At 46.1% G+C, this 27,848-nt stretch overlaps 1 protein-coding gene across 4 annotated transcripts in view; it reads right to left on the bottom strand.

The window, feature by feature from the left end:
- Positions 1-27,848, bottom strand: part of XPO5 (exportin 5) — a 31,359-nt gene that overhangs the window by 1,370 nt on the left and 2,141 nt on the right. The window contains exons 5-32 of one of the 4 annotated variants that reach the window (XM_054162385.1): positions 27,469-27,651; positions 26,446-26,487; positions 25,558-25,584; positions 25,092-25,277; positions 24,292-24,368; positions 23,755-23,854; positions 22,262-22,345; positions 21,327-21,452; positions 21,000-21,090; positions 18,669-18,797; positions 17,874-17,989; positions 16,741-16,896; positions 16,303-16,344; positions 15,600-15,689; positions 14,073-14,272; positions 13,373-13,472; positions 11,667-11,848; positions 6,867-6,967; positions 5,566-5,662; positions 4,910-5,046; positions 4,205-4,302; positions 3,685-3,731; positions 3,383-3,477; positions 2,468-2,530; positions 1,891-1,973; positions 1,032-1,139; positions 718-855; positions 397-561 (exon numbers count right to left, since the gene is read on the bottom strand). In XM_054162385.1, the coding sequence (XP_054018360.1) occupies positions 397-561; positions 718-855; positions 1,032-1,139; positions 1,891-1,973; positions 2,468-2,530; positions 3,383-3,477; positions 3,685-3,731; positions 4,205-4,302; positions 4,910-5,046; positions 5,566-5,662; positions 6,867-6,967; positions 11,667-11,848; positions 13,373-13,472; positions 14,073-14,272; positions 15,600-15,689; positions 16,303-16,344; positions 16,741-16,896; positions 17,874-17,989; positions 18,669-18,797; positions 21,000-21,090; positions 21,327-21,452; positions 22,262-22,345; positions 23,755-23,854; positions 24,292-24,368; positions 25,092-25,277; positions 25,558-25,584; positions 26,446-26,487; positions 27,469-27,651 (3,063 nt within the window). Of the gene's footprint in view, positions 1-396; positions 562-717; positions 856-1,031; positions 1,140-1,890; positions 1,974-2,467; positions 2,531-3,382; positions 3,478-3,684; positions 3,732-4,204; positions 4,303-4,909; positions 5,047-5,565; positions 5,663-6,866; positions 6,968-11,666; positions 11,849-13,372; positions 13,473-14,072; positions 14,273-15,599; positions 15,708-16,302; positions 16,345-16,740; positions 16,897-17,873; positions 17,990-18,668; positions 18,798-20,999; positions 21,091-21,326; positions 21,453-22,261; positions 22,346-23,754; positions 23,855-24,291; positions 24,369-25,091; positions 25,278-25,557; positions 25,585-26,445; positions 26,488-27,468; positions 27,652-27,848 lie in introns of all 4 variants that reach the window. The other 3 variants (XM_054162384.1, XM_054162387.1, XM_054162386.1) reach the window with 3 other exon arrangements.

Below are 27,848 nucleotides of genomic sequence, written 5' to 3' on the forward strand. Positions count from 1 at the left end.
TTAGGACCTTCATGCTCCCACTCAGCTTGGGTGCGGCCTGCTTGCAGACACCGTGCTCGCCTTCTGGGGAACTTCAGCCCCGCTCCTTCTAGGTCCCCAGCTTCTCATTCAATGCCACCAAGCTCCAATGCTACCATACCCGCAAAAACCTAGCATCCATCTAGCAGATTGCTTCAAACGTTTTAACCCTGTTCCCCTTGTGCAAAGTGAGAAGTTGCCGCTGGGGGCGCTGCTCAGTCTGGGCTGCGATCCCCAACAAGGAGAATGTGTTACAAGAGTCTCCTGGCTGGCAGCTGTGGGGTTGGGGAAAGGCAGGCAGGCTGGCCACCCTGTCACTTCTGGAGGGTACAGGCATGAAATCAAAACAGGTCAATTTTCTGCCAGGCTGTCACTTACCCCAATGCAGCCTGCGATGAGGCGCTTGAAATGATCCTTCCGGCGCTTATCTGCCACCTTCTGCAGCGCTGGATTGAGAAGCTTTGAATCAAACTGCTCCAAAGAGTCCCTTGGGATATCTGGGATCTGCTCCATCACGGTCTTCAGCTCAGTGTAGCGAGGGCGCTGCAGGGGGGAGTTTGGTTAACACCATTCTGACAGAGGACCATTCTGCACAGCTCAGGGAGCCACTGGTTCTCCTGCCCCTACCCAAGCAAGCATGGGATTAGTTTTTTGACGCTCCCCTGCCAACCTAAAGAGTTAAAGAGTGGAATTTCTCACCAAGGCCTCGTAGATCTGGAAAGCCAGGTGGACAAGGGCTGCCATGCAGCCATCATGCTGCCCATGTATCTGTAAGCCCTTCAGCACACTTGTGAAAAACCAGGACACAGCGTCAGGCAGGAGGTTTCCTGGAAGCACCTGGGAAAGAGGCACTGTCAGCATGAAAGCAGGATACTGATAAATGAGTATCTGTAACATCTTGGTCTTCCGTAGGGAGAAGGTGCCCAGGGGTGAAGCAGCCATGCTTCTCGCTACATTCTGAGCTTTCCTTCACAGCCCTGCCAGAACTAAACCCTTCTTCCTCCCAGAGGTACCTGTTTGAGCAGTGGCCAGCAAAGCTGTGTTGTGGTTCTTTGGCAGGACAGGGTGTCCTTCCAGGAGAGGGATGCATAGGCAGTGATCAGCAGCGCAGTACACACATCCTGAAAAGGAGTCAGAGAAGGAAACTAATTGGAGGAACTATTTGCCACCTGCAGGGTTCAAACCTGAAGGAAGCCAAGAAGCAATCCAAGGATTCTGCAGGAGCTTCTCAGGGTTATCTTCTAAGAATCCTGTGTGCTGCTGCTCCAGCTGAGGGTGCTCCAAAGCACTATCACAGCCACAATGAACTAATGTCTACCAAACCTGCTCCCTTCACCTCCCCTGGAAAGGCCCTGCAGGACCCACAAATTCCCATCAGCTGCTACCCTCACATCACTGCAAAAGCTTTTGCAAGAGCTTCTGTGGCATTCACAGGAGAAGAGAGGAGGAATGCAAAGGTATCAGGATGAAGCTGCTCTGCACAGTGGGTGTTTTAACACTTTGGCTTGGGCACCATCTCTCACAGATTTCACAGAAGAAAAAAGAGCTGCAGGGTGAAGATCTCCCTCTTGAAAGCTGGATGAAGACAGGGCCAGGGAGCACTCTGGGGACTGAGTGCCCAGGGCATTGTCTGCAAAAAAACCTTTAACTCTGTAGCTGCATGTTATACTGGATCCCAACCCCCATGTGCTTTGTGGCTTCTGCAACCATTAACAAGGCTCTTAAAAACTATGCAAGTTCCTAAGAGAAGATTCTCCACTACTGGGGAATGCTCCAGCAGCCTAGGTACCTAGCACCATCTAGCTGCACCACAGACAAGCGTGACAAATAGTACAGAGAAAGGATGGGGGCAATTGGAGCATGCACTCTTACCTCTTGGTTCATCAGACACTTGCCAAGCTCAGTGAGCTCTGCGCTGGCAGGCGGAGTCACCTCTGTGGCCATTGCCTCATCATCTGTAGAGCAGAGCAAAGGCAACACTGAACATAGCCTCCTGAAGACTGAAGGAGATGCAGCAAGAACTAAGCTAGGAGCAAGAACTAAGCCAGCACACAGACTCAGTATGCTGGCACATCTTGCCAGAACATCTTTCTCCAAGCAGAAAGCATGCACCCTTTGTGGGGCAGGAAGGGCACCCAGCTAGCTACCACCAGCTCTCAAGAAGACCATGTACATCCCCCTCTTCTCAACCCTCTTCTTGGTACCTTAAAAATTAGGTGCTCCAACTTTCGAAGCCTACAGCACATTTGCTCCTAGGGTAGACCATTTTTTTTCCCCTGTGACCTTCAGACACACTGGGCAGGACAGAGTTGCAGGCTTCTTACCAAACCTATGCCTGTCACATGGAACTGCCAGAAACAGGCCAGGTTCTCCCTCGATAATATGAAGAAATGGGAAAAGTCCTGGTATATACAAAGGGCAGGAAAGGCAAAAGTAGGCATTTACTCACCATCTCCATCTACAGCAGCAGTAGTGTTATGCTCAACACCTTTCTTAGAAACACAGCAGACAGCTGCAAAAACAGTTGCAGGTCAGTGGAGCAGAAAAAGGGAAAATGCTACTTCAGAACATGCAGAGATGCCCTACAGACTCTGATAGGCTCACAGCTGCTTCAAGCTCCCTCAAGCTCTTGCTCAGTATCTGAAGAATCTGAAAGCCCAATGTAAAAGCCAAATACTGCACTACCTGGAAGGCTGAAACACTCCACCCACAGCATCTTTCCATGGTGGAACCTGCTGAACAGTGCCTGCTTCAAACCACTGAGAATCAGGAATATTTGAAAGCCTATAACCTGAGAACACCACCATCTTAAGGCAACAAGGCCAATCAAGAAAGGAGACTGAAGGTTAAGGACCTGTTAACTCTACACTGAGCCAATTTCCCAGCTTCTCTGCTTAAAGCCATGCTGACAAAACCATTATGCTGGAGAAGAGGAACAGACTGAAGGGAGATTGCTCTAAGGGCAGGACTTTTCACTTTTGTTTGGCTAGAGACGTAGCAATTGCCAGAAATAAAACTGCTCTACACTTAGGCTGTCCACAAACAGATGTCCTGTACTGGGCTCCAGGGCACAGAAAGGGAGGACCCAGATTCTGAATGAGGACTGACTCCTGCAGAGACAGTGCCAAAACCACGGAGCCCTAAATGCAAATGACATGAAACTCTCTTCTGAAGGTTTTGAGTTGATTTCTTCACAGGTTTTAGCAAAGACTGTAGCAAGGTTAACTCGCACTTGGCTTCTAAGGATTATGTTAAGTACTACTGGGCATTACAGTTAAGTTTTACTGCATGCTGGAAATTCCTGATGCCCTTCCCAAGACAAATGTCCCAAGTATCCATGCGGATTTAGCTTGATTTCACTTACTGATGAGATCCATCACTTCTCGGGTCAGCAGTCTAACCAGCTGTTCCTCAAGCATCTCCTGAGACTCTGGGTTGTCATCTGCAGCATCATCCTCACTGGGAAGAACAGGTTTTAGCATGAGGGTAGCCAGTGTCTTAAAGCATCCCCTCTGCCCAAGCACAGGGTATGAGTCACCATGAGGGTAAACACAGCGTTTTCAGCCTTGTGCTGGCAGGGCTCTTCCCTGGGCAAAGGGCCATGTGAAAGACCCAAGCTGTTACCCACTCCCCATTTCCCACTCCTGTCAAGGGGTGGAAGCTTACCAGAGCATGTTTCGCTGGTTGATCACCTGCCATTTCTGAGACAACCTCTGTTCAAGACAAAAGGGAAAATTCAATACCTTCCTAAGGAGCCACGACAGACACGATACAAAGAAGCCCAAGTGGTAGCTGCTGACAGAAGCACAAGAGCTTTTAAACATAGCTCTCATGCTAAGCCCCATTTTGAATGGGACAAGAACTGCTACCAACTGTGCTCCAGATTCTGTGGCTGTGCTGGCTGCAGGAATCTGAGCAAGCTGTCAGGAAAATGAGAGGATGCAGGCAAAAACCCAAACAACCCAGAAAAATTCTCAGGTCTGAAGGTTGAGGATCCAATATCCACAGGCTTGAATTCACAGCAAGGAGTGCTGTGCAACAGCCAGAGTTCAGCACACCTTCAAAGCTCCCCCTAGATAGCCTCAAAAGCATTAGGCATTGAGGCTCTGCTAGCTTTGGAGAGAGAGATGTTCTCGTACATTGCTGCCAGCTGCTACAAGAAATGCACTGAACAAGCTTTCCTTACCACGTGCAGATAGGTAAAGAGTGGTCCCAGCATAGGGCAGACAAGGGTTTCATAGTATTCTGAAGGGCAGGAGAGTACCAAGGGCTTCACAAACACACCTGCACAGACCAGTTAAGGAAGAGATCCAACACACATGGCCAGCTGCTAGGAAAACTGCAGTGCACTGCCCAAACCAGCCCATTCCACTGGGAGGCCAAGCAACAGACTCCTCAAAGCCCATCTTCTCTCAGCCTTGAATTAACAAGGAGCATCTGTATACAGCAAGAACATGAGCTATTCGCAGCCCCCTTCCCTGACAGTTCAGCTGAGAAAGCTGAGGGTGCTTAGCAGCCATTTGCTAGCTTTAAGACTGAATATCTGGCCCTGGGAAGTGGTTTGAGAACACCAGGTAGGCTCCCACATGAGCACAAAGTCTATTCAGGCACCCTGGTATCAAACTCCTACATTATGTAAGCTCCTTACCCTTCAAAAGGCAATGTCCACCTCTCATGGTGCCTTCAGGATGACACAAATCCTTTGCATTTATTTTCTTTGCCCCCCCACATGCTGCTGTTTCTGCTTATGCCCTCCTGGGTTCACCCCTCAATGTACACCGTTTGTTTACCTCCTCAAGCACCCCTCTTTGGCTTGGCCATACTGCAAATGATGTGGGTTTTCAATTCACATGCTCACTGCCCTTTTAGCTGGCCTGAGGGAAAAGGATACGGAGCATGGGGCGCAGTCTGTAATCGGGAATGTTGTTGAGGTTGATGAAAGCTGAGCTGAGGAGCTGGGTGGCAAGACCCTCAACAGTATAGAAATCCTGCTGCATGGAGGGGCCTGCATTTCCCAGGATGTGGAAACTTCAACAACAAGAAAAGTTAGTTGCAAGTCTGCTAGGTAACAGGTACTGTGCCTGTTGCCTGGCAAAGGTTACAAGTACTACTATCTGGAGGTTACATAGTTCTCATGTTCTTAAGCAAATACTGTAGAGAAGTTTTAGCACAGTATTTCTTTTTTACTGGGACACCTGTAGAGAGACAATGAGTTAAGCATTTAAGCACTAAAATGCACTTTCAAATGCTGATGTATCCTAGCATGATTAAATGTGGCAAAAAGACAAACTGGGACAGGTTATCAGCTAAGCTCTCCACTCTGACCACCTAGCTGCTGAAAAGCTGAAGGCAGATCCACATTTTGAGGTACTTTTTCCAATGACATTGTTCCATGTGCAGGTTACAACCAGCAAGTATATTTCACCCCTGCATGATGTTACAGGATACAGCTCACATAAGTCTAACTCTCCAAGTCAACATGAAGCAATAACCTGCTGCTCCAGCTGTGCAGCGTTGGATTGTGTGGGGCATATCTGGTGTCCTTACCAGTTGTCGTACAGAGTACAAAAGAAGCCCTGCATCCTTTCCAGGACTGTTTTGTAAACAGGAGAGTCATAAAGCTCCAGCAGAGGCTGAGGGAGACCTGTGGGAAAGAATAAGAATACATAGAATACATAGAATAAACCAGGTTGGAAGAGACCTTCAAGATCATCGCGTCCAACCCATCAACCAATCAAACACCACCCAAACAACTAACCCACGGCACCAAGCACCCCATCAAGTCTCCTCCTGAAAACCTTCAGCTGAAAAGCTTCAGCTACAGAATGTGAACCTTCAGAATGTCTGGCTAGGCCTCAGCCAGCTTGACAGCAGTGAGGAAAGCACTTGGCAAAATCAATGTGAAGTCAAAATGGGAAAAGGTGCAGCAACCCTGGGGCATCATCTTCCTCCCTTCAGAGGTCAGATGAGCTCAGGTTGGTTGTACCTACAGCAAAGGTTTCCACTAAGGTTGTTGTAGCCCAGTCATTTCTCTAAAGCAAAACTTAGTGGAGCTATCAGATCCTAGTCAGAAGCAAAGGTGACAGTTGTGCAGCTTCTCTAATAGCCCATCCCCTCAGCTTTGCATGTGTCTGTCAGGACACAAGCTACTGTTGAACTACAGTATAAAAAGGTTCAGAGCAGAGATTAATACCCTGCTGCTTCACACACAGTGGTTCACAGAAAACAGGTAAAGGAAGTATCTCCTTGTCTCACAGATAGGAGACAGAGACAAGAAAGACAAAACAACTTCCCCCAAATATTTCACTGTCAGAACCTGCAATTAAACCTCAACTTCCAGAATCACAGTCCACACACAGCCCACAAGGCCACCCACTTCTGCTTGGCTGGAAAGCCTGTGTTCACAAGCTCAAACACAGCTTAAGACAGCTCTAGAAGCCTCTCTTTAATGCACTGCCTGTAAACAAATGACTGGGCAATACTGCAGGACTTGGCTCTTGCCCTCCATGAGGGGTTTCCACACCAGCACTGAGGACTTCTGCTGACCACTAATTCTGCTTAAAGGCAGACAATTACAGCACCCTCAGTCTCTCCAGCCTGAAGTGTGATGTTGCAGGCACCAGCATCCAGCTGGGTTAAACAATATGGCAGGGCACCCTTCATTTCATGCAGAAGAAACCAATTTGGCCAAGACAAGTAACTTAAAATGTGAGTTCTTTTCAGCAGGTTCAAATCATACATGAGCTGCAAGAAGCTGGCTCTCCAGCCTCTCTTCACTTCCACTGCTACTGATAGACCACTACCTCAAATACCTGCCCACACATTCCTCCCAAACAGAAGCCCCTTACCTAGGATGGCATTCTTCTCCACCTCCAGCATGTCTAAGGCTTTTGCAAATGTTTCCCCCAGCCTAGCCACCATCTCTGGCATGTAGAGATTGTTGTGAGTCCTGAAACAGAAGGGCACTTGGTTTATATTTATGTTGGTCAACTCCTTTTGCCCTTGACAGTGGGATCCTCTCCTTCAGCTTGTGAACAGCTCCTCTGAGACAGATGATGAGGAAGGTGAGACCAAGCATGTGCGCATGGGATCCCCCTTCCCCACCTGCAGAAATATTGGGGAAGCTGATCCAACAGAGACATGGAGTGACTCCACCTCATGTCCTGAACCTCCTGGCTGCCCTTTACACTTACTTCAGTATACCCCACCCCTTGCAAGCACTGGCAGTGAAAACTCCCAGCTATTCTCCAGCTGGTGCTGGCAGCAGCTTAGTAGCTTGGCCAAAGGGATTAGAGAAGGTTGTTTAAAAACTGACAAGACGCAGATTCTGTAATCTCAAAAGATCTTCTGCACCGAAGGCCCATGCAGTGGGAGGGGCCACTTCAGCTCCAAAATACACACACTGCCCCCAGGGATGGGTCACAGTCCCCAGAACAGCAGGTGGTATTGGAGGGACTCTGGGGAGAACATCAGTCTGCTTAGATGTTACTTGTGGCAGACACGTGTGCCCCCTGGACAACGCATCCAGCTGGGAACAATTCTGCATCATCAGGAGGCAGCCATGGTCAGGTCTCCCCAAGGGACACCAATTCAGCCACGGGTGGCTGGTTCTTGCCATCCAGGCCAAAACAGTCCCCTCTTAGCCAGGGCACTGACACTCGGAGCTGGACTTGGCAGGGGGTGTCTCTCTCACCTACCTCTCTCCTTTGAGACCTCAGACCTCCACTGTGGGTGTCGCCAGCTGCACACAGCACAAATCCTGCAGCCTCCTCCAAAACTGCAATGCCATTGTACCTGCTGCTAGAGGTGATCAAGGGCAACTCAGTATCTACCCCTAGAGCAGCGTTTCCCAAAGCAGGGGGGGTACATGGGAATGGCTGGGGGAAGGGAGCACGGACAGACCTCAGTATTTTCTCTAGAGTCTCAGCTTCCAGCTCATGTCTTAATGATTTTTTGTTTTAGTTTTGAAGGTCTGTGTTCACAGTCCTGGCAACCTCGATGCAGTGATGTCTGCCTGAGTTTGCAGAGAGCCTGAGTTAGCTCCGAAATGGTAACTATCCCATTTCTCTCTGCAAGTGTTAAATACTTCCCTGCTCACTGTATGTGAGGAAGGCAAGTACATAAGTTTCATAAGAAAGAGCTTCACAGATGATTTAATGACTCATACTCTCATTCTGGGCTGGATCTAACACCATGCAACAGGCCTCAAAGGGGCACGAGCTGGTTTACTTCCCTGGGAGTGGCCAGGGAGTAGCCTGGCCTCCACTAAAGCTTGCATAATATTACTCCACTGACTCAAAAACCCTGTATTTCTGAAGCCTAGGTACTAAAATCACCTCTTCTTGCACATCTCCTGTCTGCTTCGTGCCCATGTTGACTTTGCCTTATGCTAGGCAGAAGGACAGCGGGGCGAACTCCAAGGACTTGTGGTGGTGAACCTCGAAATCCTGCTGGTCTAACCCCAGCAAGATGGGCCAGACAGTCATATCCTGAAGCTGTGGTCATGGTCCTTAGTTGTTTCAGAGCTCTTGAAGCATTTTCTCAAGTTTAACAGTTGGAGAGGAAGATGTTCACTCACAGACTGATCTCTTTCAATACTTTAGCAAGGTGCCAGTGATAACAGAGAGAAAATGGCCGATTTGCTGCTCCCCACTGGAGGTAAAGCTTCTGACAGCTCTCATACCTGATGAAAATGTAGCCCCTAGACATGTTCCAGCTGAGACTCTCAGCAGTGAGCACTGCTACCGGGGGATCCAACACAAAGCACAAAATGGCAAAAGAAAATTCAGGAGATACTTAATGCTTTAGAAAACACAAGCAAAGTATATGGCAGGACTTGGGGGGGTTTCATCAATGGTCACAGCTCTGCTGTAAAGAGTGTCAGATGCCTACAGAGAGAGGCTTGAAGGCCAGAAAATGAGTCCTTTAGGACAGTTCATGCTTGAAGAATCTTTATCCAAGGCTGGAGCTGTCTACAATGAAATGCCTCCAGCATCCACGTTTATCCAACAACTCTTTCACCAACATTAATGCCATGGTAATGTCAGGATCTCATCAAGAGGAGTTCCAAAATAGCCTTTGTCCATGCACAACCTTTGCTGAGCCTGACCAGTCCTTTTGTAACAAAACATGAGCATATCCCAGCACAATAAAGGTGCTGTGCCAATCAGTTCGTGCAGCTACCGACTCCAGAAACGTGCCTTCATCTAAAGGTAGCTGGAGATCATGATTTAGGAGAGAACAACTTAAGCCAAAGTTAGAGACCATCTAGATGAAATGAGGTACTGCAGAGGACAAGAGAATCACTACACTAAGAGCTGCAAAAAGTGATTAATAAAGCAGCCTCAAAGTAATTTGGTAAACACAGCTACTGAGACAGAGACAAAACCAGGTAGGCTCAAAAAGATGCTACTCAAAACTAACTTATTTTTCCTTGTTAGATTGGCTCCTTCTCCTTCCTCTTGGCTCCATGGTCTCATCCAAGACCTACCTTCAAAACTACTTACCCTGGCAAAGACTTGCACTGCCTCTGTCTGCAAACACAGCAGAAGAACGCCACACAATATCCAGAGAGCAGCAGACCCAACTGCTCAGCCTTATTTTTGCGTATTGGTGCCTGACTTGGTGCTCAACAGGATCCATGCTACTACTGCTCACAGATATGCTCCCACAGTAACCAACCTATGAGGACTTTCACATCTGCTTCCTGCATAAGCAAATGTGCAACACTGAATCTTGCTTCTCCTCACAAAGAGCTGCTTAATGGTACAGACCTAAGAGAAACATCCATCCCCAAGCAGTAACGTAGCTATGCTCCTGAAGACATCCTCAACACAGGCAGATTTCCTGTCAGCCAGCCTTCATATCCCTGTACTTCCTTGCCTATTGACTGGCTGCTACAGACTCTCTATTTTCTTATGTAATCCATATTAAGAGGGCCTGTGGAAGCAGCATGAGGAAAAGGCACTCCAAGCTAGCAAAAAACACAACAGAAGCTCTACAGCACAAGTTTCAACTTCTCCAGAATAACACAAGCATCATCAAAAATTACACTGAACAACTAAGAGCTTGCAGGTGTCACCAGAGAGGCCTCTGCATCCAGCACCAGCCAGGAAAGGTATGAGGTGGTGGATCTTGTCCTCCAAGTGAAATAAAGGCCATTCCATGTATGTTACTACCATATGTTGAGAAAAGACTTTGGTCTGCTGAGGAGAAAACATCCAGAGCACCTTTCTTTATGGAGATGGAAGAGCACTGGCGATAGAACATAGCTCCTGTGATTTCCTGGAGGTGGTAAACACTTACTTAAGCTAAGAATTTCTGCCTCTTCCCAGGTAGTGATAAGAGTTTGACAATAGTTTGCCAAGGTTGTTGTACCAGAGATCCCAAGTGTTTTTAACAATGCATAAGTTCTGGAAAGAATAGTGATAGCACAATCAAAAGGTCTGTCTGTTGCAGCCTGTTCAGACCTTAGGCACTGCTTCAGTTGGTCTCTGACAATATGAAGCATGTTGCAGGCTCTAGAAGAAATGGCTCGAGGCTACCTTTACTCATGCAACTTTGCTCTGCCCAGCCTCTCCCAAAAGCTCATTGATAGGATCTTCAGCCTTGTAAGATAAAAGATTCATGGACAACTTCACAGCCATAATGAGAAGCTTCAACCTAGCTCTCTGTCCAAAGTAGCACCTACTGTGATACACAGAGCTGTGCAATAAGATGCACAGCTAGAGTGGGCCAAGAGAGCTCATGCTTGTCCTACCAATCCCAGCATCTTTCTTCTCACTGGAAGCAGCACAGTCCTGAATTCAGTGACTACCACACATACCTGACTAGAACAGCACTTGAGTAATAGGTCCCCTTCCTCACAGACCTAGGAGCTGAAAACTACCACTGGATCTGAACATGCTCTTTTCCAACAGGCTCCTGCCAAGGCCAGTTTTCAAATACGTAACAGTGTTATCTCACAGACCTGCCCCATAAGCCTGTCAAAACTGCAGCCTCAGCAGCTACCCTGAGACAGATTCCTCTCTAATTCTGGCAACTACATTATGCAGGGGTCCCCTTTTCTGCCTTCTCTTGCTCCCTCCTCTGGCTGCCCCAGCCATACACACCACCAGTGATGCACAGCAAGGCACTGCAAGGTAGCATCAGCCTGAGAGTATGCATCCACTGATTTCAATAGCAGACAGTGCTTCAGGAGGCTGGTATTCATGTTCAACATCAGCTTAATTCAACACTGAAGAAGGAATAACGTAAACAGGATGCAATGAGAGCTGGGACTGCCCTGGTGGTGACTGGAGAGGTGGCCTTACTGTAGGGGCTGAGGGCAGAGCAGAGATGTTACTCAAGAAACGATTAACCAAGTGGCAGATTTACAGCAGTAGAGGTGGGGAAGGCAACCCCAGCCCAAGCTCCCATTGGCTTTGATGGACTCTTGTAGGCCAGGCCAATGAACACTCAAAAGGCTCCCATTTCCCCAGTGCCATTCCCCACTGTGAACAGTCAGGAACAGTACTTGGGCACCTGCACCAGCCTGCATTCCTGATGGCTTCACGGGGAGAACATGCTCTGAGAATTCCACATATTTATCACAGTTTGGCTTCCAGAGATTAAGTCAACATAAATGATTTCAAGGCAACTTGACCCACCTTATAAGAGCAAGTAAATTGTCAAAAAGCTTCAGGACTTGCTCAGTGCAGGGATTACGGTAGATGGGAGTTCCGCTGGGCATGTATCCCAGCAAGAATCCTCCAGCTTTTGCCTCTTCAGTAGCAGCAGGCCAGCGAGCTCGCTTCACAACTCCCAGAATGGTGTATACACAAAAGCTTATCTGCAGCAAGAGAGGTGGAAAGTGTTTCTTAGCCAGAACTCAACTTGATTAAACATGTTTTCAGAGAAACCAATCATCATCCCATCTCAAAGGGATTGCTCTGTGAGCCTGCTCTGATGACAGGAACAAACAGTGGTGGGTTTGCTGCTAGGGAGCTGGGCTTGCTTAGCCTGAAGAAGAGGAGACTCAGGGGTGACCTTATTGCTCTCTACAACTGCCTTAAGGGAGGTTGTAGACAGGCAGGGGCTGGTCTCTTCTCCCAGGCAACCATCAACAGAACAAGAGGACACAGTCTCATGCTGTGCCAGGGGAGGTTTAGGCTGGAGGTTAGGAAGAAGTTCTACACAGAGACAGTGATTGCCCATTGGAATGGGCTGCCCAGGGAGGTAGTGGAGTCACCATCATTGGAGGTGTTGAGGAGGAGACTTGATAGGGTGCTTGGTGCCATGGTTCAGTTGATTAGGTGGTGTTGGATGATAGGGTGGACTCGATGATCTTGAAGGTCTCTTTCAACCTGGTTTATTCTATTCTATTAAATGTAGGGAACAATCAGGCTACATTCTATGACCTTCAGTGACTCCTGACAGTGGCAGGATGGCCTAGGAACTCACAATGAGACAGCACATCAATGCATATGGTCTCACGAGTATGCAAGCAGCAAAGCAGGTTGCCTCCTACAAGCAAGGGTCTACACCATCAGATCCTCATCTCCTTCATGTACTTGGATAGATACAGAGATTCCTAACGCAGTGTTCAAACTCCATTAGCCCCATATGACTAGCACAGCTCTGTGGATGGCACTTCAGTTTCTTCTGCAGGTAAGATAGCCATTCCATTTGCAGTCTGTCCAGAAACTGAAGACATTGCCCTAACAAATAACAAGAATCTTTATGTATGAATTTTAATTTATATTCCATGCTGCAGTCTCAGCTGTACACTTTCCACGCTGCCTGGCTCAAACCCCACAACTTACTGCACTGTATTCCAAAAAGTACATGAACCAATTGCTTCTCCAAAACCAAAGCCTGCTAAACCAAGAGCAAAGGACAGTGTGCTTTGCTCTGCTAAATAATTTGCTTTTGCACGGTCTGCATGCTCATTACTGTAGCTTGAAGAGGCAAACCCCAGCCTGTTGTCCTGCAACCTAAACAAGAGGACACAGTCTCAGGCTGTGTCAGGGGAAGTTTAGGCTGGAGGTTAGGAGGAAGTTTTACACAGAGAGAGTGATTGCCCACTGGAATGGGCTGCCTGAGGAGGTGGTGGGGTCGCCGTCGCTGGGGGTGTTCAGGGCGAGGCTTGACAGGATGCTTGGTTGCATGGTTTAGTTGATTGGGTGGTGTTGGATGATAGGTTGGACATGATGATCTTGAAGGTCTCTTCCAACCTGGTTTATTCTATTCTATTCTGAAAAACCTACTGATCTGCATGCTATAGGAGATGACCTGGAGAGATCTTGTATATAACCACAGACAGAAGGAGGCAAGTCTCATGTTACGAAGGATGTGCTCTCCTGTTAATACTCACTCTAGAGCGGTTCAGGCCACTAGGATCTTCCAAGACAGGATCAGCAATTTTGTTGTCTGCACCCACGTAGGAGATAAAGGCTTCAGGGTCTGAGAGGACTCTGGCAGCGGCAAGACAGCAAAGGGAGTTACTGTTTGTACCAGGGAATTTGAGAAGAGCTTTGCACTGGTAATAAACATCCTAACAAATACAAAGCATGCCAGAGAAGAGGCAGTGCTCCACACCGTACGTGGGGACGTGATAAAAAGCACCAGAGATGCGTGTGCTCTCCACACATCTCCAGTTCTCTTTGGCCATGAAGACCTTTGAATCTCTTATGATAACAGCCCTGTTGGGAAACTCTTCTGCATGTCCAGCTGCCCAAGGCTGCAGGACACCTCAGATTAAGTAAGGAGAGCTCAGCTTTCTACCTTCTTCTAGAGGAGAGCAGATATTTTATTTCTCATTTTCTCAAATGCTTTGAGCACCCTGGGAAGTCCTTCCCTATCACCTTAAACAACTCTTCCTGAGCAATTTTCAACAGCATTTAGACTCTTTTGGTGGTTTCTGAAGTGCAGAAGGGCTATACCACAGCGACTGCCCAGAACTCAGGAGGTCACAAAGCACCCTACCACCTTCATGCTGTTGGCATATTCCCTTATTTGGAACACCACCACCTCTGCAACACCTCCAGCTCAAAGCTCGAAACAGTAACCCATACCTCTGCATTTCTGGGGAGAGCCATAGTCCAGCTACAGGAGCCATGAGCTCCTCCAGGAAAGCCTTCTGCCGCTGGTAGTCCTTGAACTGGTTGCTGATGAGGACAAGGGCCTCCATAAGAGCACATTTCTCCATCTGGGTCAGAAGTAGCTCATTGGAGAGCAACTGCTTCACATGGTTGTACAACATCTCAAAGTTTGGCTAGAAAACAAGTCCAAGTGAAAGAACATCATGCATTTAGTATGGAGGACAGCCTATGGGAGAGGCAGATGTGGGGTGTACTACACTAGGCAGAACAGTTGGAGGAGCATGTTGGGAGTTTTTCTCTACATAGCAATTTCTTCTCAGTAGCAAGTTTCTCTGAATATTCAGTCTGAAAGAACCTCCTTTCTTCCCTATCCCTGATCACCATCCTGCATCCAGTTTACATAAGCCTCTAGAATGACTGAAATAAGCAGAGGAAATGTCTCTTCTAGGTAGCTGTACCCCTTACAGTAGTGTCACACTTTAAAATAATTCTGATGCTCACAGAAAGTACTTTGCTCCTTAGGCTCTGATGTGTCAGCCATAGGACTCTCCTATCTCTTTGCTCACATCTGTGTTAAGAATGATTGATATCGTTATCACTATCTCCCCTGGAGTGGTTTGAGTTTCTTCCCTACCCACTCCAGTGGCAATTGTGTCTTCCTGTAACTTTATATAAGCTTTAGCAATCAACCCCCCTTCAGCAAAGTCATCTCAATGTATCTGGGGGCAGCTCTGGGCCCTTAGCTCTTCCAGTGAGGAAGTTTGGCTGGCCATGGGAAAAAGAGAGCTGTAGTACCAGCAGAATGGGACAAAGACAAACCTGCTAGCTCTTAGCAGCTATTGCAGAATGAGAACTTGAACCTCTCAATTACCTTAATTAGCATCCTCAAAAAGTGCCTTTGTTTTAACTAGTAATGTCCTGGGGTGTTCCCATAATCCTAGGGCCACTGCACACAAACACTGCTAAAGAAAGGAGTTCAGAGCTAGGCATTTTGCATACACACTGTTTAGTTCAGCAAAATCAAACAGAACACTGGCTCATGGATTTTAAACGTGTTTGTTTTTTCTAGTCTCCTCAAATTAATCCAGAAAACAAATACTCTCCCCTCTTGCTCCTACATACAGGAAAAAAACAGTATGGAGATCAGTCGTTGCTAGCCTCATTGGTTACAATCAACTAAGATCAACGCAAGTGACAAGAAGGAAGTTCAGCAAACATTCCCTGGAAATGAGTCTAGTGCTGCTTGTATCCTCCTCATCCCTTCTGAATTTAACTCACTAACTTTTCATTTAACTCATCACTTCACAAATCAGCTCTTCAGGCAGAACAATTTTCAGAAGCAGTGAGGGATGAAAGCAAGTGCAGGGAATAAAACACTTTGTACAGCAAGAACGTTTCTTGGAAGAAAAAGGGAGGCTGAAGCCAAGGAAACTGAAAATCCCACAAAATCCAGCCTGAAACAGAGGCAAGACTCTTCATGACAGGACTGAATTTACATACCAGGACAAGCTGAGGGTAATCTCGACACATCTTTATGATTGAGGAGCATGCATGCCTTCTCACATTCTTCACTGCTCGAGTTCTAGGAGCCTGGACAGACACAACAAACTTCAATGCAACAAAACGAAAGTTCAGACCAATGCAGGGTAACTTCAAGAAATAAATGCATCACAGTTTTCTACACTGTTGAGTACAGATCAAAAAAGCATTTCCATACCCCACCCAAGTCATGCAACAATCAAATTTCATCTGGAGCAGTAGCCAACTCAAGTCATCCATGTTGAAATGAGCTTGCACTCCAGAAGCAAGGATGCCATGAATCTTAACCACTATTTTAAGACTCCAAGCACTCCATAGGTGCCTGGCAGCTTTATAGCTATCCTTCACAACCACATATCCCAACAACTGAAGAATATCCACAGCTAATGAAGGGATTTCACTCTCAGGAAGGCCAACATATACCAGGGCACTAAGTGCACTGACCTTAGACCATGCCTGTGGCCTTCTAAGTTTGTGAGGCAAAGTTTATCAGGCTATGCCCATCACGAATAGATCAGTTATATCTAGACCTCCCAGCCCTTTTACAGGAAGGAAACTATTCTCAAGAAGCCTACTACAGTTGACTCTTCAGACTCAGCATGCTCTCAAACACAGTACAGTTTGACCCAAGCGCTACAGCTCATTAGTAACAATTCAGACGTACCTTACTTTCTTCTATAACTTCAAAGGTAACTGAAGCAAACAGCTGTGAGAAAAGGGGGGGAGGAAAAAAAGGCAAAATGCTCACATAATTTGTTAATACCTAGCACTTGTGTATTTTGAGTTCAAGGAATAGATCATAACACTTCAGTGCAATTTCACTAAAATTAGTGAAGAACCCCTAAATTGGAAGATGAATCATCAGCACATCAAGGCTTTGAAATAAAGCATGGATTGCACTGCCCAGAATGTGCACTTAAGATTTAAGGGTGGAAATTGCAAAATGTTTGTTATTTGACATTGTTTCCTCTTGAATAATACTCAGATTTCCCCCATCATTAACAGGAAGGATAGTCCTTCCCTGACAGTAATGCCAGGAAAGGCATGTGATTTAGTACAAGGGTCTTGCACCACGGTTGTCACATGGTCTGCAAGTACCTACCTTAGAAAGTACTTGAGGTAGGTATTCTGGTCGGTAAGTGACAAATGGGAAGAGAGCAGAGACATTAGTGAGCACACAGGACAGAATGAGAGGATCCTTTGTTTCAAAATTGAGAACAAGCTGCAGGAGATCTATGCCATCATTCACTGGGATTTCCTACAGAGGAAGCAAAGGGAAGAAGGGAAAAAAAGGAAGCATCACTCAGTACTTGAAGCTGTAGCACACATCCTACCACTCCCATAGCTAGGCCACAGAGCTGCTGCTATTGTTTTCAGGACTCTCAGCTGCACACAGCTGTTATCAAATCAGAAAGAACAGCAGTAGAAACCTCAGTTTAACTGTGTGCTGTGTGCCTTTGCTGAGGAATAAAGGACAGCAGCACTGCTGTTGTTGGCAGTGCAGTCTTGAGATGCCAATTTCAAGTCCTCATACTACTGCTTGCACCTCCAGGATAGGTAAAATTCCCTTTCCGCTTGGCTCCCAACTCTCCTCTTGACTCTGTTTAACAGATTCCATGTTTAACAAACTATACCAAACCATGTAGTTATTTTCCTGTGATTGGAATGATGAACTCAATTTCATGAGCAGTCTTATTTAATTTAATAAATAAATAAATCAAGTTGGTGTCCATGGAGAGAAAAAACGCTTTCCTTCTGATTTGCCTGCTACTGAATGAAAAGCAGAAGTTTCTTCTGATCTCCTTCCTGAGCATGAGTTTCTCTCCTTCAGACAGAAGTTAAAACTCCCCAAGCATTAAATTAAAAGAAAACCCAACACCTCAAACTAATCAGGGCTAATTAAAAAAGAATAAACTCGGGAAATTTCCACTTCAGCAGTCCTCTTCTTCTCTAGCAAGATGCTATGTCAAAGCATGCCACCGGAGCACACTTCTGTGACTTCTCACGGCATAACATCCAGAACCAAGATTTGCCTGAGCATAAGCCAGTGAGAGTTTGGTCCCCTCTAAAGAAGGGTCACTACTCCTCATGTGAATCACTCACCAAACAAACTAGGTTCTTTCAGGGAGGTAACTGGTTACTACAGACTTCTAAAGTACAAAGTAGCTGAACAAACCCACTCATGTCAACTCAGAACAAGCCAGGAGAGCAGGCAAGAGCATCTGATACACATACGTCTTTATCCATGGTTCGAAACATCTGGCTGATGACGCTCTCTGAGAAGAAGGTCATGGCATCCCACTGCACAAAGGATGGAGAGAAGATGGAGCAGAGACCTTCGCCTGTTCTAGCTGAAAGGAAGAGAACACTGGAGCTCTCAACATGCTCCTGCCTGCATGTACAACGGCAGGCTGCTAAGCCCTCACACTGCAACATCTGAGTGCTCACAAGTACTTTGGTCAGGCAGATGCCTGTCAGGGATGCATGGGAAGTAATTAAGGTACTCCCATGTAATTTCCCTCATTCAAGTGAAGGCTCTTGAGACTTAGGTCTGACCTTTGAGATAACATAGGGAGCAACACCAAGGAATCACAGAATGTAAAACCACATGCCCTGCAGGCAAGATTTAGCGCTTTTCAGTGCACAAAGTGGCCTTCCTCCAGAGGAGGAAAGCAAGGTGACTGACAGGGATTCTCCAGAGAGGCAAAACTTCCCTTGTCAAAAATAATCAACACTTCACAGAGATAACAAGGCCCAAATTATTGTACAATTGTATCAGAGGGACAGCTTCATCTATTTTGCTGAGAGATCTGGAGGAGGGAAAGGAGAAAGCAGATGCTTTACATTAGCTATGCCATAAGCTAGACTACAAAGGGTTAAATTTGAGGTGGAGTGGGTTTTACTTGCTTTTGCTTTTAACTTGCAAAGAAATTAAAAGCCTGAACAATTAATTTTACATTTTGGCTCTCCTCTTAAAATTGGATTGAAAAAGAAATCCCACCTCCCTATTTATTTTTTGAGGTAACTTACAATTCATAGGTCCAGCATCAACAGGAGCTGTGAGCTGGTACTTTAGCCATTCACCAGCCATTTGGAAGCCAGTTCGAGGGTCCAGACGACAAGCCATCCTCATCACCTCACCTTGCTGGGCTCGGAAAGCTACAGTGAAAAAAATCAGACACCCCTGAAACAAGCTGATGCTGCAAATGCTCCCTTCCCCAAAGCTCACCTGTAGCTTTGCAGACCTGGGAACATCATGGACTGCTGCTCTGACAACAGCTGTGTAGTAAAGCTCAGCTATACAGTTAGACTAGACTAGACTGGAGTGGAGTGGACCGGACCAGACCACACCAGCCCAGCCCAGCCCACACCAGGTTGGAAAAGACCTTTAAGATCATCAAGTCCAACCTATCATCCAACACCATCTAATCAACTAAACCATGGCACCAAACGCCCCATCCAGTCTCTTCCTAAACACATCCAGTGATGGTGACTCCACCACCTCCCTGGGCAGCACATTCCAATGGCTAATCACTCATTCTGTGAAGAACTTCTTCCTAACATCCAGCCTAAACCTCCCCTGGCACAGCCTGAGACTGTGTCCTCTTGTTCTGGTGCTGGTTGCCTGGCAGAAGAGGCCAGCCCCCACCTGGCTACAACCTCCCTTCAGGTAGTTGTAAAGAGCAATAAGGTCTGCCCTGAGCCTCCTCTTCTCCAGGCTAAGCAACCCCAGCTCCCTCAGCCTCTTTTTTGAAGTTATTCAAAAGGCCTAAAAAATGATGGATTAGCACAAAAAGAAGTACAATTGAAGTGCAATATGAAACATGAAAAATCCATGCTAAGCCCAGATTGACTACAATTGAACCCCTATTTTTTAATTTTAAAAATGTCTTCAAACTATACATGTTTGCTGCTTACAAAACATCTTGAGATACTGAGACAGAAAAACCAGCAGGAGACAACTACCACTTTTTTTTCCCCCACCTAAACACACTTCTTTTGTAGATTACTCATCTTAACTCAGTTTAGATTCTCAGGTGACAAACTAAAGTGAACTAAAAAAAAAACCAAAGGAATTCTTATTTTCAGTTTCAAAGATATCAAAAGCAAAGTACAGGACAGGAATTCAATCTGGTCCAAAATATTCCAGTACATGACTACACAAAAGAACCAGCTCTGCTGAAGACAGATGCGGCTCGCCTGCTTAAAACAGCTGATTTGTGAAGTCATTCTATTTTGTGTTTCATTTCTATTTTCTTATGTGGTGTAATGCCTTCAACATAAAATCATTTTCAAATTCTGGCTTTGCAAATTTAGCCACTTTTTGATTTCCATGAAAAGAGTTTGTTTTATTTATTTATTCTAATAAATCTATCTAATCAGCAACGTTTAAAACCTTCAAACACAAAGGTGAAAAGGAAGAATTTCAATGATTTAGTTGCGCCTCCCCAGTCTCCAAGTGAACACCAAGCTATAACCACCATGGAGAATTGCCCTTGGTTATAGGAAGTAAAATATAAGAAAGAAAAAATGAAGTTATTAATATCTAGGGTTTCTTTTTTGCTGGTTTAAATGATGATTACATTTGGCTAATTCAACTGCTCAGCTTCAGCTGTGGTACTGACCAGAAGCTTCTTAGCAGGGCCAAGACAGATTTTGTTTCTAGAATGACATTTGAGGTCTTTTGCTTTTCATGAAGTCAGCCTTCCTTCTCCTAACCTGAACAGAACTCTAGGCAGTTTCATTTCCTTCTCTAGCTGACTAAGAGGCACAATTTCTTTGACACCAAGTGCCACATGCCACTAGGCTATCTACCTGCCCAGCAAAAAGTAAGTGAAAAGCAATGCCTGAGCTGCCACAGGAAAATAGAATAGAATAGACCAGAATAGAATAGACCAGACCAGGTTGGAAAAGACCTTCAAGATCATCGCATGCAAACTATTATCCAACCCACCTAATAACTAAACCATGCAACCAAGCACCCTATAAAGTCTCCTCCTCAACACCTCCAATGATGGTGACTCCACCACCTCCCTGGGCAGCCCATTCCAATGGGCAGTCACTCTCTCTGTGTCGAACTTCTTCCTAACCTCCAGCCTAAACCTCCCCTGGCACAGCATGAGACTGTGTCCTCTTGTTCTGGTGCTGGTTGCCTGGGAGAAGAGACCAACCCCCACCTGGCTACAATGTCCCTTAAGGTTGTAGGTTAAATTGTAAATTAACTCCAAGATCCAGGCTGAAGGAGCTAAAATAGAAGTAGAACCTGCCAAGTCAGGATGGCAGGCTCCAAGCTCAGCCAGCATCTGCAAGTAAGAAGAAAGGCACAGACAACAGCATCCACACAAAGTGATGGCAACTTACAGTTGAAGAAGGCATTGAAGTCCTCATCACTGTCAAAATCAAATCGTGAGTATTCACAGCTGGGGCTGTCTGTTTTAGAGGGAAAGCCCACCTGGTGACAGAGAGGACAAGGTCAGGAAAGAAGTCACTCATTGCAACTAACAACAGCTTCAAGGAGAAGATGACTGAAGTCAGGCAGACAGTGAAATGTTGAGATAGAGCTGGTTGCTCAGTGGTCTGGAGATCGTGTCTCTGGCAGACAATAAAAATGGAGTTTCTCCCCACAATTCATAGGCCACGTTCTCTTAGGCACCTTCTCACACCTGCATGGCTGCAGTTGTCACATACCTTCACTAGGTTGGTCATAGATGCACGGAGATACTTAGGAATCATAGCCAGCAGCAAGGGGTCGCGAGACAGAACTTCATGCCGAAAGAGGGCTCCCCAGGTGATCTGGGTGGAAGAACGCAGAAACTGCATGGAGGAAAGAGAAGAACAGAGAAGGATTGCAGTGCTGGAACTTCCACTGCTAACATAAAGTGTTTCTATGAGAAGGCAACAGCAAATTACACTATTTGGTTTAGGACAAGACACCTTGCAGGCGCAGCCCGAACTTCACAGTATCACAGTATAACTAAGGTCGGAAGAGACCCCAAGGATCATCAAGTCCAACCTGTCCCAACAGACCTCACAACTAGACCATGGCACCAAGTGCCACATCCATTCTCCTCTTGAACACCTCCAGGGACAGCGACTCCACCACCTCCCTGGGCAGCCCATTCCAATGACGAACGACTCGCTCAGTGAAGAACTTTCTCCTCACCTCGAGTCTAAACCTCCCCTGGCACAGCTTGAGACTGTGTCCCCTTGTTCTGATGCTGGTTGCCTGGGAGAAGAGACCAACCCCTTCCTGTCTACAACCACCTTTCAGGTAGTTGTAGAGGGCAATGAGGTCACCCCTGAGCCTTCTCTTCTCCAGGCTAAACAATCCCAGCTCCCTCAGCCTCTCCTCATAGGGCTTCCAGAAGGTTTGAAGTCCCTAAATAAATACTAGGGCTGACTGCAAATCCGGCACTTTCTACCTGGCACCTGTGTCAGACACTGCTCCTAATGGGGTGGTAATGGAGAAGAAACCACTCTGCCTTCCAGGTCTACAGATGAAATGGAGAACCTGGAGAGCAATGTTTGACAGCTGGAGTTCTACAGTTTTCTACACATTGGCTCAGTTATGCATTCCTACATTCTCACATAGACACACATGAGACTTTCAGCCCTTTACATACCTGGCTGGGATGGGTTGTGAAGGCTAAAAATGCCTCAAGGTATTTTCCAAAGTTGGCTGGTGTTTCCACATCAGAATCTGAGCCCTATAGGAAAAGAGTTGATTTCACACAGTTACTAACTTTGTGTCAGAAGTGGTACATCTCTGGGAAAACCAGGAGCGCTACATCCAAGGCCACAGACTATAAACAAGCCAAGAGAAAAGCATGTCATGACTGGAATTTTTCCTGAAATCAGTTTAGTCTGAGGAGCAGCAAGTTCTGCTGACCAGCCTGGGGGTGCTAGAAGCAGCACCACCTTAAACTCAAGAGAAAAGGGTGACCTTCAGACACCGGAGCTCTGTTAAAACTGAACTTGTAATCACTGTTGCTGCTTCCAGGAGTCAGTTTTACTCCTGCTGGGTAAAGCCCACTCAGCAGTACTGAAGTGAAGCAATTCACAACGGCAAAATTTCACAAGCAAACGTACCCACATATTTCACCTGTGCTCCTCAGAATGCTTTCTGCAGTTAAGATATGGGCATCTCTTATTATTAACTTCCTGGGAAGTTTGTCAGGAAAAGGATGTTTTGCCCAGAGCTATTTTGCTGCTCCTCACTAACCATAATATGACCTGCAACCCTCAAGATCACCGTTTTGGAGCTGTACAGTTCAGTGCTGACTCTCAACTGAATCTGGATGAGGACTCAAATCCCCATTGCAGTACTTCATTACAGACTTAACAGTTTGCACTGCCCAGCAGCAAGTGAAGTCACTGGAATCAGTAACACACACAGTTTGATGCCCATTAATTTTAGGGACAAAGGTCTTGCTTTTTCTTGCCCTCCCTGTGAGAACTTTGTTTGTTCTATCACTTGTACAGGCTGCCTGCCTCGGTCTCCCCACCAACAGCACCTCTCAACAAGCCTGCCTTCTTTACTGTAGCACCACGCTCAACAGAGGGAGCAGTAACTCAGCAACCAGCATGGCATGCAACATATCAACATGCATCTTCATCTCAACATTGACACAAAGCATGAGAAAGATGGACAGCAGGAACAAAACCTGTTTCTTCCTTCAGCTTGAGATAATCTCGGTAGAAGAACAAACAACTATACTCTTTTGGATTAGTCTTAACAGGGAAATTTAAAAGGCTTCCAATGCAAGAGTCATTTTCTGGAGTAGTTTTTCTGTAGCAGTAGATATAGCAAGAAACATGATCAATTTTCAGTGAGGTTTCCCCATTTTATAAAGGTTATAGGAGATGACTCTTGATGACAGCAGAGGCCTGAAATTAGTCAGGGTGCCTCCATTCTACATTCCTGTGATTTGGCAGGATGTGTTTATCTTCCTTGCAAGCAGAGCCATTTTTGCCTTTTCCAAATGTGTGGAGAGAACCCTGTGGTTACCAAATGTACAAAGAGAACCCCGGTCAGACCTTAGATCACAGCTACCTCGCCTCCAGCCCTGAAAAACTAGCCCTGCCAGCACTGCTGCTGGTATCGGTAGAGACTTACTAGTAATGCACACAGCTGGCTGCCCAATGCACACAAAACTTGGCAAAGTCTCTTCAAGAAAACATAGTGCTTCTCCACTAGGCCTTCTCCATCTGCTGTCCTGGGAATAAGGGAAGAGGGGACAAACAGGATCACCGTTACTCACGCTGCAGCTAACAGGCACACCTCTATCCATCGTGTAGATTAAAAGACGACTACAGCAACTTGACTTTATTACATTGGGACTTTCTACACTACTATCAAGTACTGCTTTATTGGCATCCAAACCTTCTGAAATTGCCTCTCTGTGGGAGTCCCTGCTGATCAGTTTCAGGCTAGGAGACAAAGCTAGCGAAACTGACATTGACGTCCCTCAGTAGTTCAATGATGTGATTTGAAAGAACTTGGCATTTTTTTTCCCCAAGTTTTGCACAAGAAATAATGGCTTTGTTCTCTCCTAACCCAGCTTTCTGCAGTCAAGCAACAGTATCTTTTGCAAATCACATCTACATTTTTAAGCAGCTTTTTGTGAGATTACAGCAGCAGGATGGTACTCACTGGGCAGCAGAGAGAATGTAGTGCATGGCAACGTCTCCGAACAAGACCATCAGAGGCTTACGGTCCTCCAGCTTACCCTGCATGCAAGATATGGCAAATGCCTCAATTAGAACACAATTATTTATCCCCATCTACTTACCTATTTATTCCCACTCACAAAGGAGATCCCCAGCTGTCCTTCCATTTGAGGAGGGGCTTAACAGTCCACAAATTACTTCAGTAAAAAAAAAATAAATCTAGGGTATTCCTGATCTCAAGACATTGTCCCAAGCAAACCCACCTCAGAACTTTACACTGAAAAACTGATTGCAAGCCACAAACTCTTCCTCATGGCAGACTGGCTGGCTACCTCAGGGCAGCTGACAGAACACGCAGTCTCAACACTAAGCTGCGTGTGAATATATGGGACAAATCACCTGTTTAGATCTGGCTGTCATTTCTCTGAACTGCCAGATAACACAGCTGGTGATAGTTCACCACTTCACAGTTGTAGTAAGGGAAAAAAAGAAGTCAATGGAACTTCCAACCTCAAAACTGCAAGGAAAGGTGAGCACAGAAGTTGGAGAAGGTTCCAGCAGTTGCTGCATGTGTTATGCTGGCATGACATCCACAACTGTTGTTAACAATTGTGAACAACTGTTGTCACAATTCAATGTTAGTATCAGTAACATAAGCAGATGAATCTGAATGTTACATCCTAAACAAAAGGGCAAAGATATCATTGCTCAATCTGAAGAATTATAAAGGAGAAAAGGATGAAAACAAAGGGGAGCCAGAAGAGCTGAAGAGGAAGAACTCACTTTCCTGCTGACAGCAATCAGGAGACACTCTGATGCTCCTATTTGGAGCTCAGGCTCATTTAGGAGCAGGCACAACATCTCCAAGAGTTTACAGTTGTCTGCTGTAATGTGGCTCAGAGCCACCCAGTCAATGTAGCCAGCCAAGGTGTTGAGTGCTGCTATCCCCACACGGCAGTTCGCCTGGGCCTGTAAACAGAGAGACAGCAAGAGGTGAGAGCTAGGGACAAACATCAATTCCCATCTAAATTTATCCATTCCTAGGAAGAACAGTACCAGGAACCACTCTGAGAGCGTGAGAGGCTTGGATCCTCTGGCTGCCACCTCTCATCTCTCAAGTGGTTCGTACTATGGGTGAAAAAATCCAGCTGCACACAAGAACTATAGCTCACGTAAGGAAAAGCCTAGCTCTAGACAAGGTAGGTCTTAGGAACGATTAATGCACTAACTCCTGCATAGCTCCACTCACCTTTGGTTCCTGAGCCAGGTCAGTTTTCTGAAAAAGAAAATGAGATGGTAAGCTACAGCACAGAGTTAAACCCAGCCACTGCTGGACAGGCTTATTCTTGAGAACACAGCCAGAAGCAGCTTCACAGAACAGCTCCCTAATGAAAGTGGCTGCAACACATCCTGCCACTCAGGACACTCCTGCAGCCATCCCAGCCAGCTCTGCAGCACCCTGGCAGGTAAGAAACAGGACTCTGAATTAAGCCACAACTTCCTTCATATCCAAAAGATGACAATTGAGTCAGCAGGTACCAGGGAGACACAAGGGACAAGAACAAAAGGCATTTATTTTGGTACTTCCTGGAAGCTTCCAGGGAAGAAACTTTTGACCTTTTAGAGCACCTTACATCCAAAAGGCAGACTCTGAAAGATGCTGGTGGCTTTTATGTACTGAGATTGATGTCTGAAAAAGGCGATTTGGCCACGGTCAGAAAGGAATTTAGAGAGAAAGCTTGGACAAGAGCTTACAGCCTGACTCCCAGTTCCAATCACTTAACAGCAGCAACACTCTGCTTGCACCATCTTTTTTGACCAATGCAAGTAAGTCCCACAGACACTCAGTTTTTCAGATGCAAAGACACCACATGGATTTCTTTCCACTGCAACATTTTGGTTTGGGAACTCTGTCCACCAGTGTATTTGATATAGTCACTTTAACTCAATTTGGTAGTCCCCAAACATTTAACAATGAAGGCACCATACCAGAACTGCATACTTACAAGCACTGCACACTGCTATGGTCTTGGGCAACCACCCATCATCTCCCCCCCATCTCAGTGTGCAGACAAGTAACTGAATATCCAACCCTCAAAATTTACCCTGTGCACAAACTTCCCGAAGATCTGCTAACCTGTCCAGTGGTGAGGGCTTCTTGTTCCTGGGGTGCTCCAACCTTGCCAATCAGAAAGATTCCACTGTTAGCAGAAGCAGCCACACTTCAGAGCCTCAAGCACTGCAATTCAAATCTTACCTGGAAATGCATTTCAACCAGACTACAAAACACACCAGTCTCCCACCCACCTATACACTGCACAGTGACCTGCACTCTACAGGTGGGTTTGTCCAGCCTGTCAGTGCACCAGGAAAACAAACAGAAGTCAGGTAAGAGGGGGTTCTTCTTTGCCTTCCAGTTTCACATTCAGTGTAACTCTGGATTTTAAGTCACAGAAAAAAGGAACAAGAGATACACCTAAGGAACTTATTTCTAAATTGGTTTCTCAATTGTGCTTCACTCTCAAATCCACTTCCTTCTCCCAAGAACAGAACAGGGCAGAGACTGACTTTCGCCATTCATCTTAACCAACCTGCACATCTCTGACTTCAGACAGGAATTCAGGAAAGACTCTTTACACAAAAAGGAAGAGCATTCCTCACCACAACTTGAGAGGGGAAAAAAAAACCAAAAAGGCTTCCTGACCTGAGCTCTCAGACAAAAGGACCAGAACAGGCATTTTAGTGCATCACCACAAAGACACCACTGCAGCCTAAGAGAGCAGATATGAGCCCAGGGCAGCATCTCTACCACTGTGTATTACACAGACTATCCCAAAGCTATTTTTGACACAACCACACCTTGTGGTAAGCCACAAATCCCTAGTGTTGGAAGAGAATTCCAACAGTATGGATGAGGCATGCATCACTCAAGTTATTTACATGAGCAAATCCACACTACCAACACTAATCCTGTCAACCTTGTGTGTTCGGTCTCTCTGATCAGCACTGGCTTCTCAGGGCACAGCAGAGCCCTACCTCATAGCAACAGCAGTGAATTTCACACAGTTTCTGCACTTGCTTTCCCAACCACTTACGAGTTGCATCCCAAATTCCTTAACATCTCCAACACTAACTGAACCCAAGGAAAGAGGACTCTTACCATGTGTCTGTACTTGTTGACATTCTGCTGCAGGGTAGTTAATAGAAAGGTGAAAATCTTCTCCATGTTCTGGGTGAGGGTTTGTTGGATATCTCGTCGTCTCTGGGTAGGCAGAGTTTGGAAAGTCACCACATCCTCTGCCAACCGTAGGAGAATGAACATCACCAGTTCTGTCTGAGTTTCCTGATGTCCCAAAAGGAAACAGACTCCATCAGTACAGCTCAAGTGTTAAAATCTCTACATCTCAGAGATGTAGGAAAAAAAGTGAGAATGCATGAAAATAAAAGTCATGCTTTAGGAGCACTAGACAGGAGGATTACTCTCTCTCTGCTACAATAATCTCCTAGAATAATTTACAGGGGTTTTTGAATACAACATCA

Source organism: Dryobates pubescens, chromosome 6, assembly GCF_014839835.1.
Source record: "Dryobates pubescens isolate bDryPub1 chromosome 6, bDryPub1.pri, whole genome shotgun sequence".
NCBI classification, from domain to species: domain Eukaryota; kingdom Metazoa; phylum Chordata; class Aves; order Piciformes; family Picidae; genus Dryobates; species Dryobates pubescens.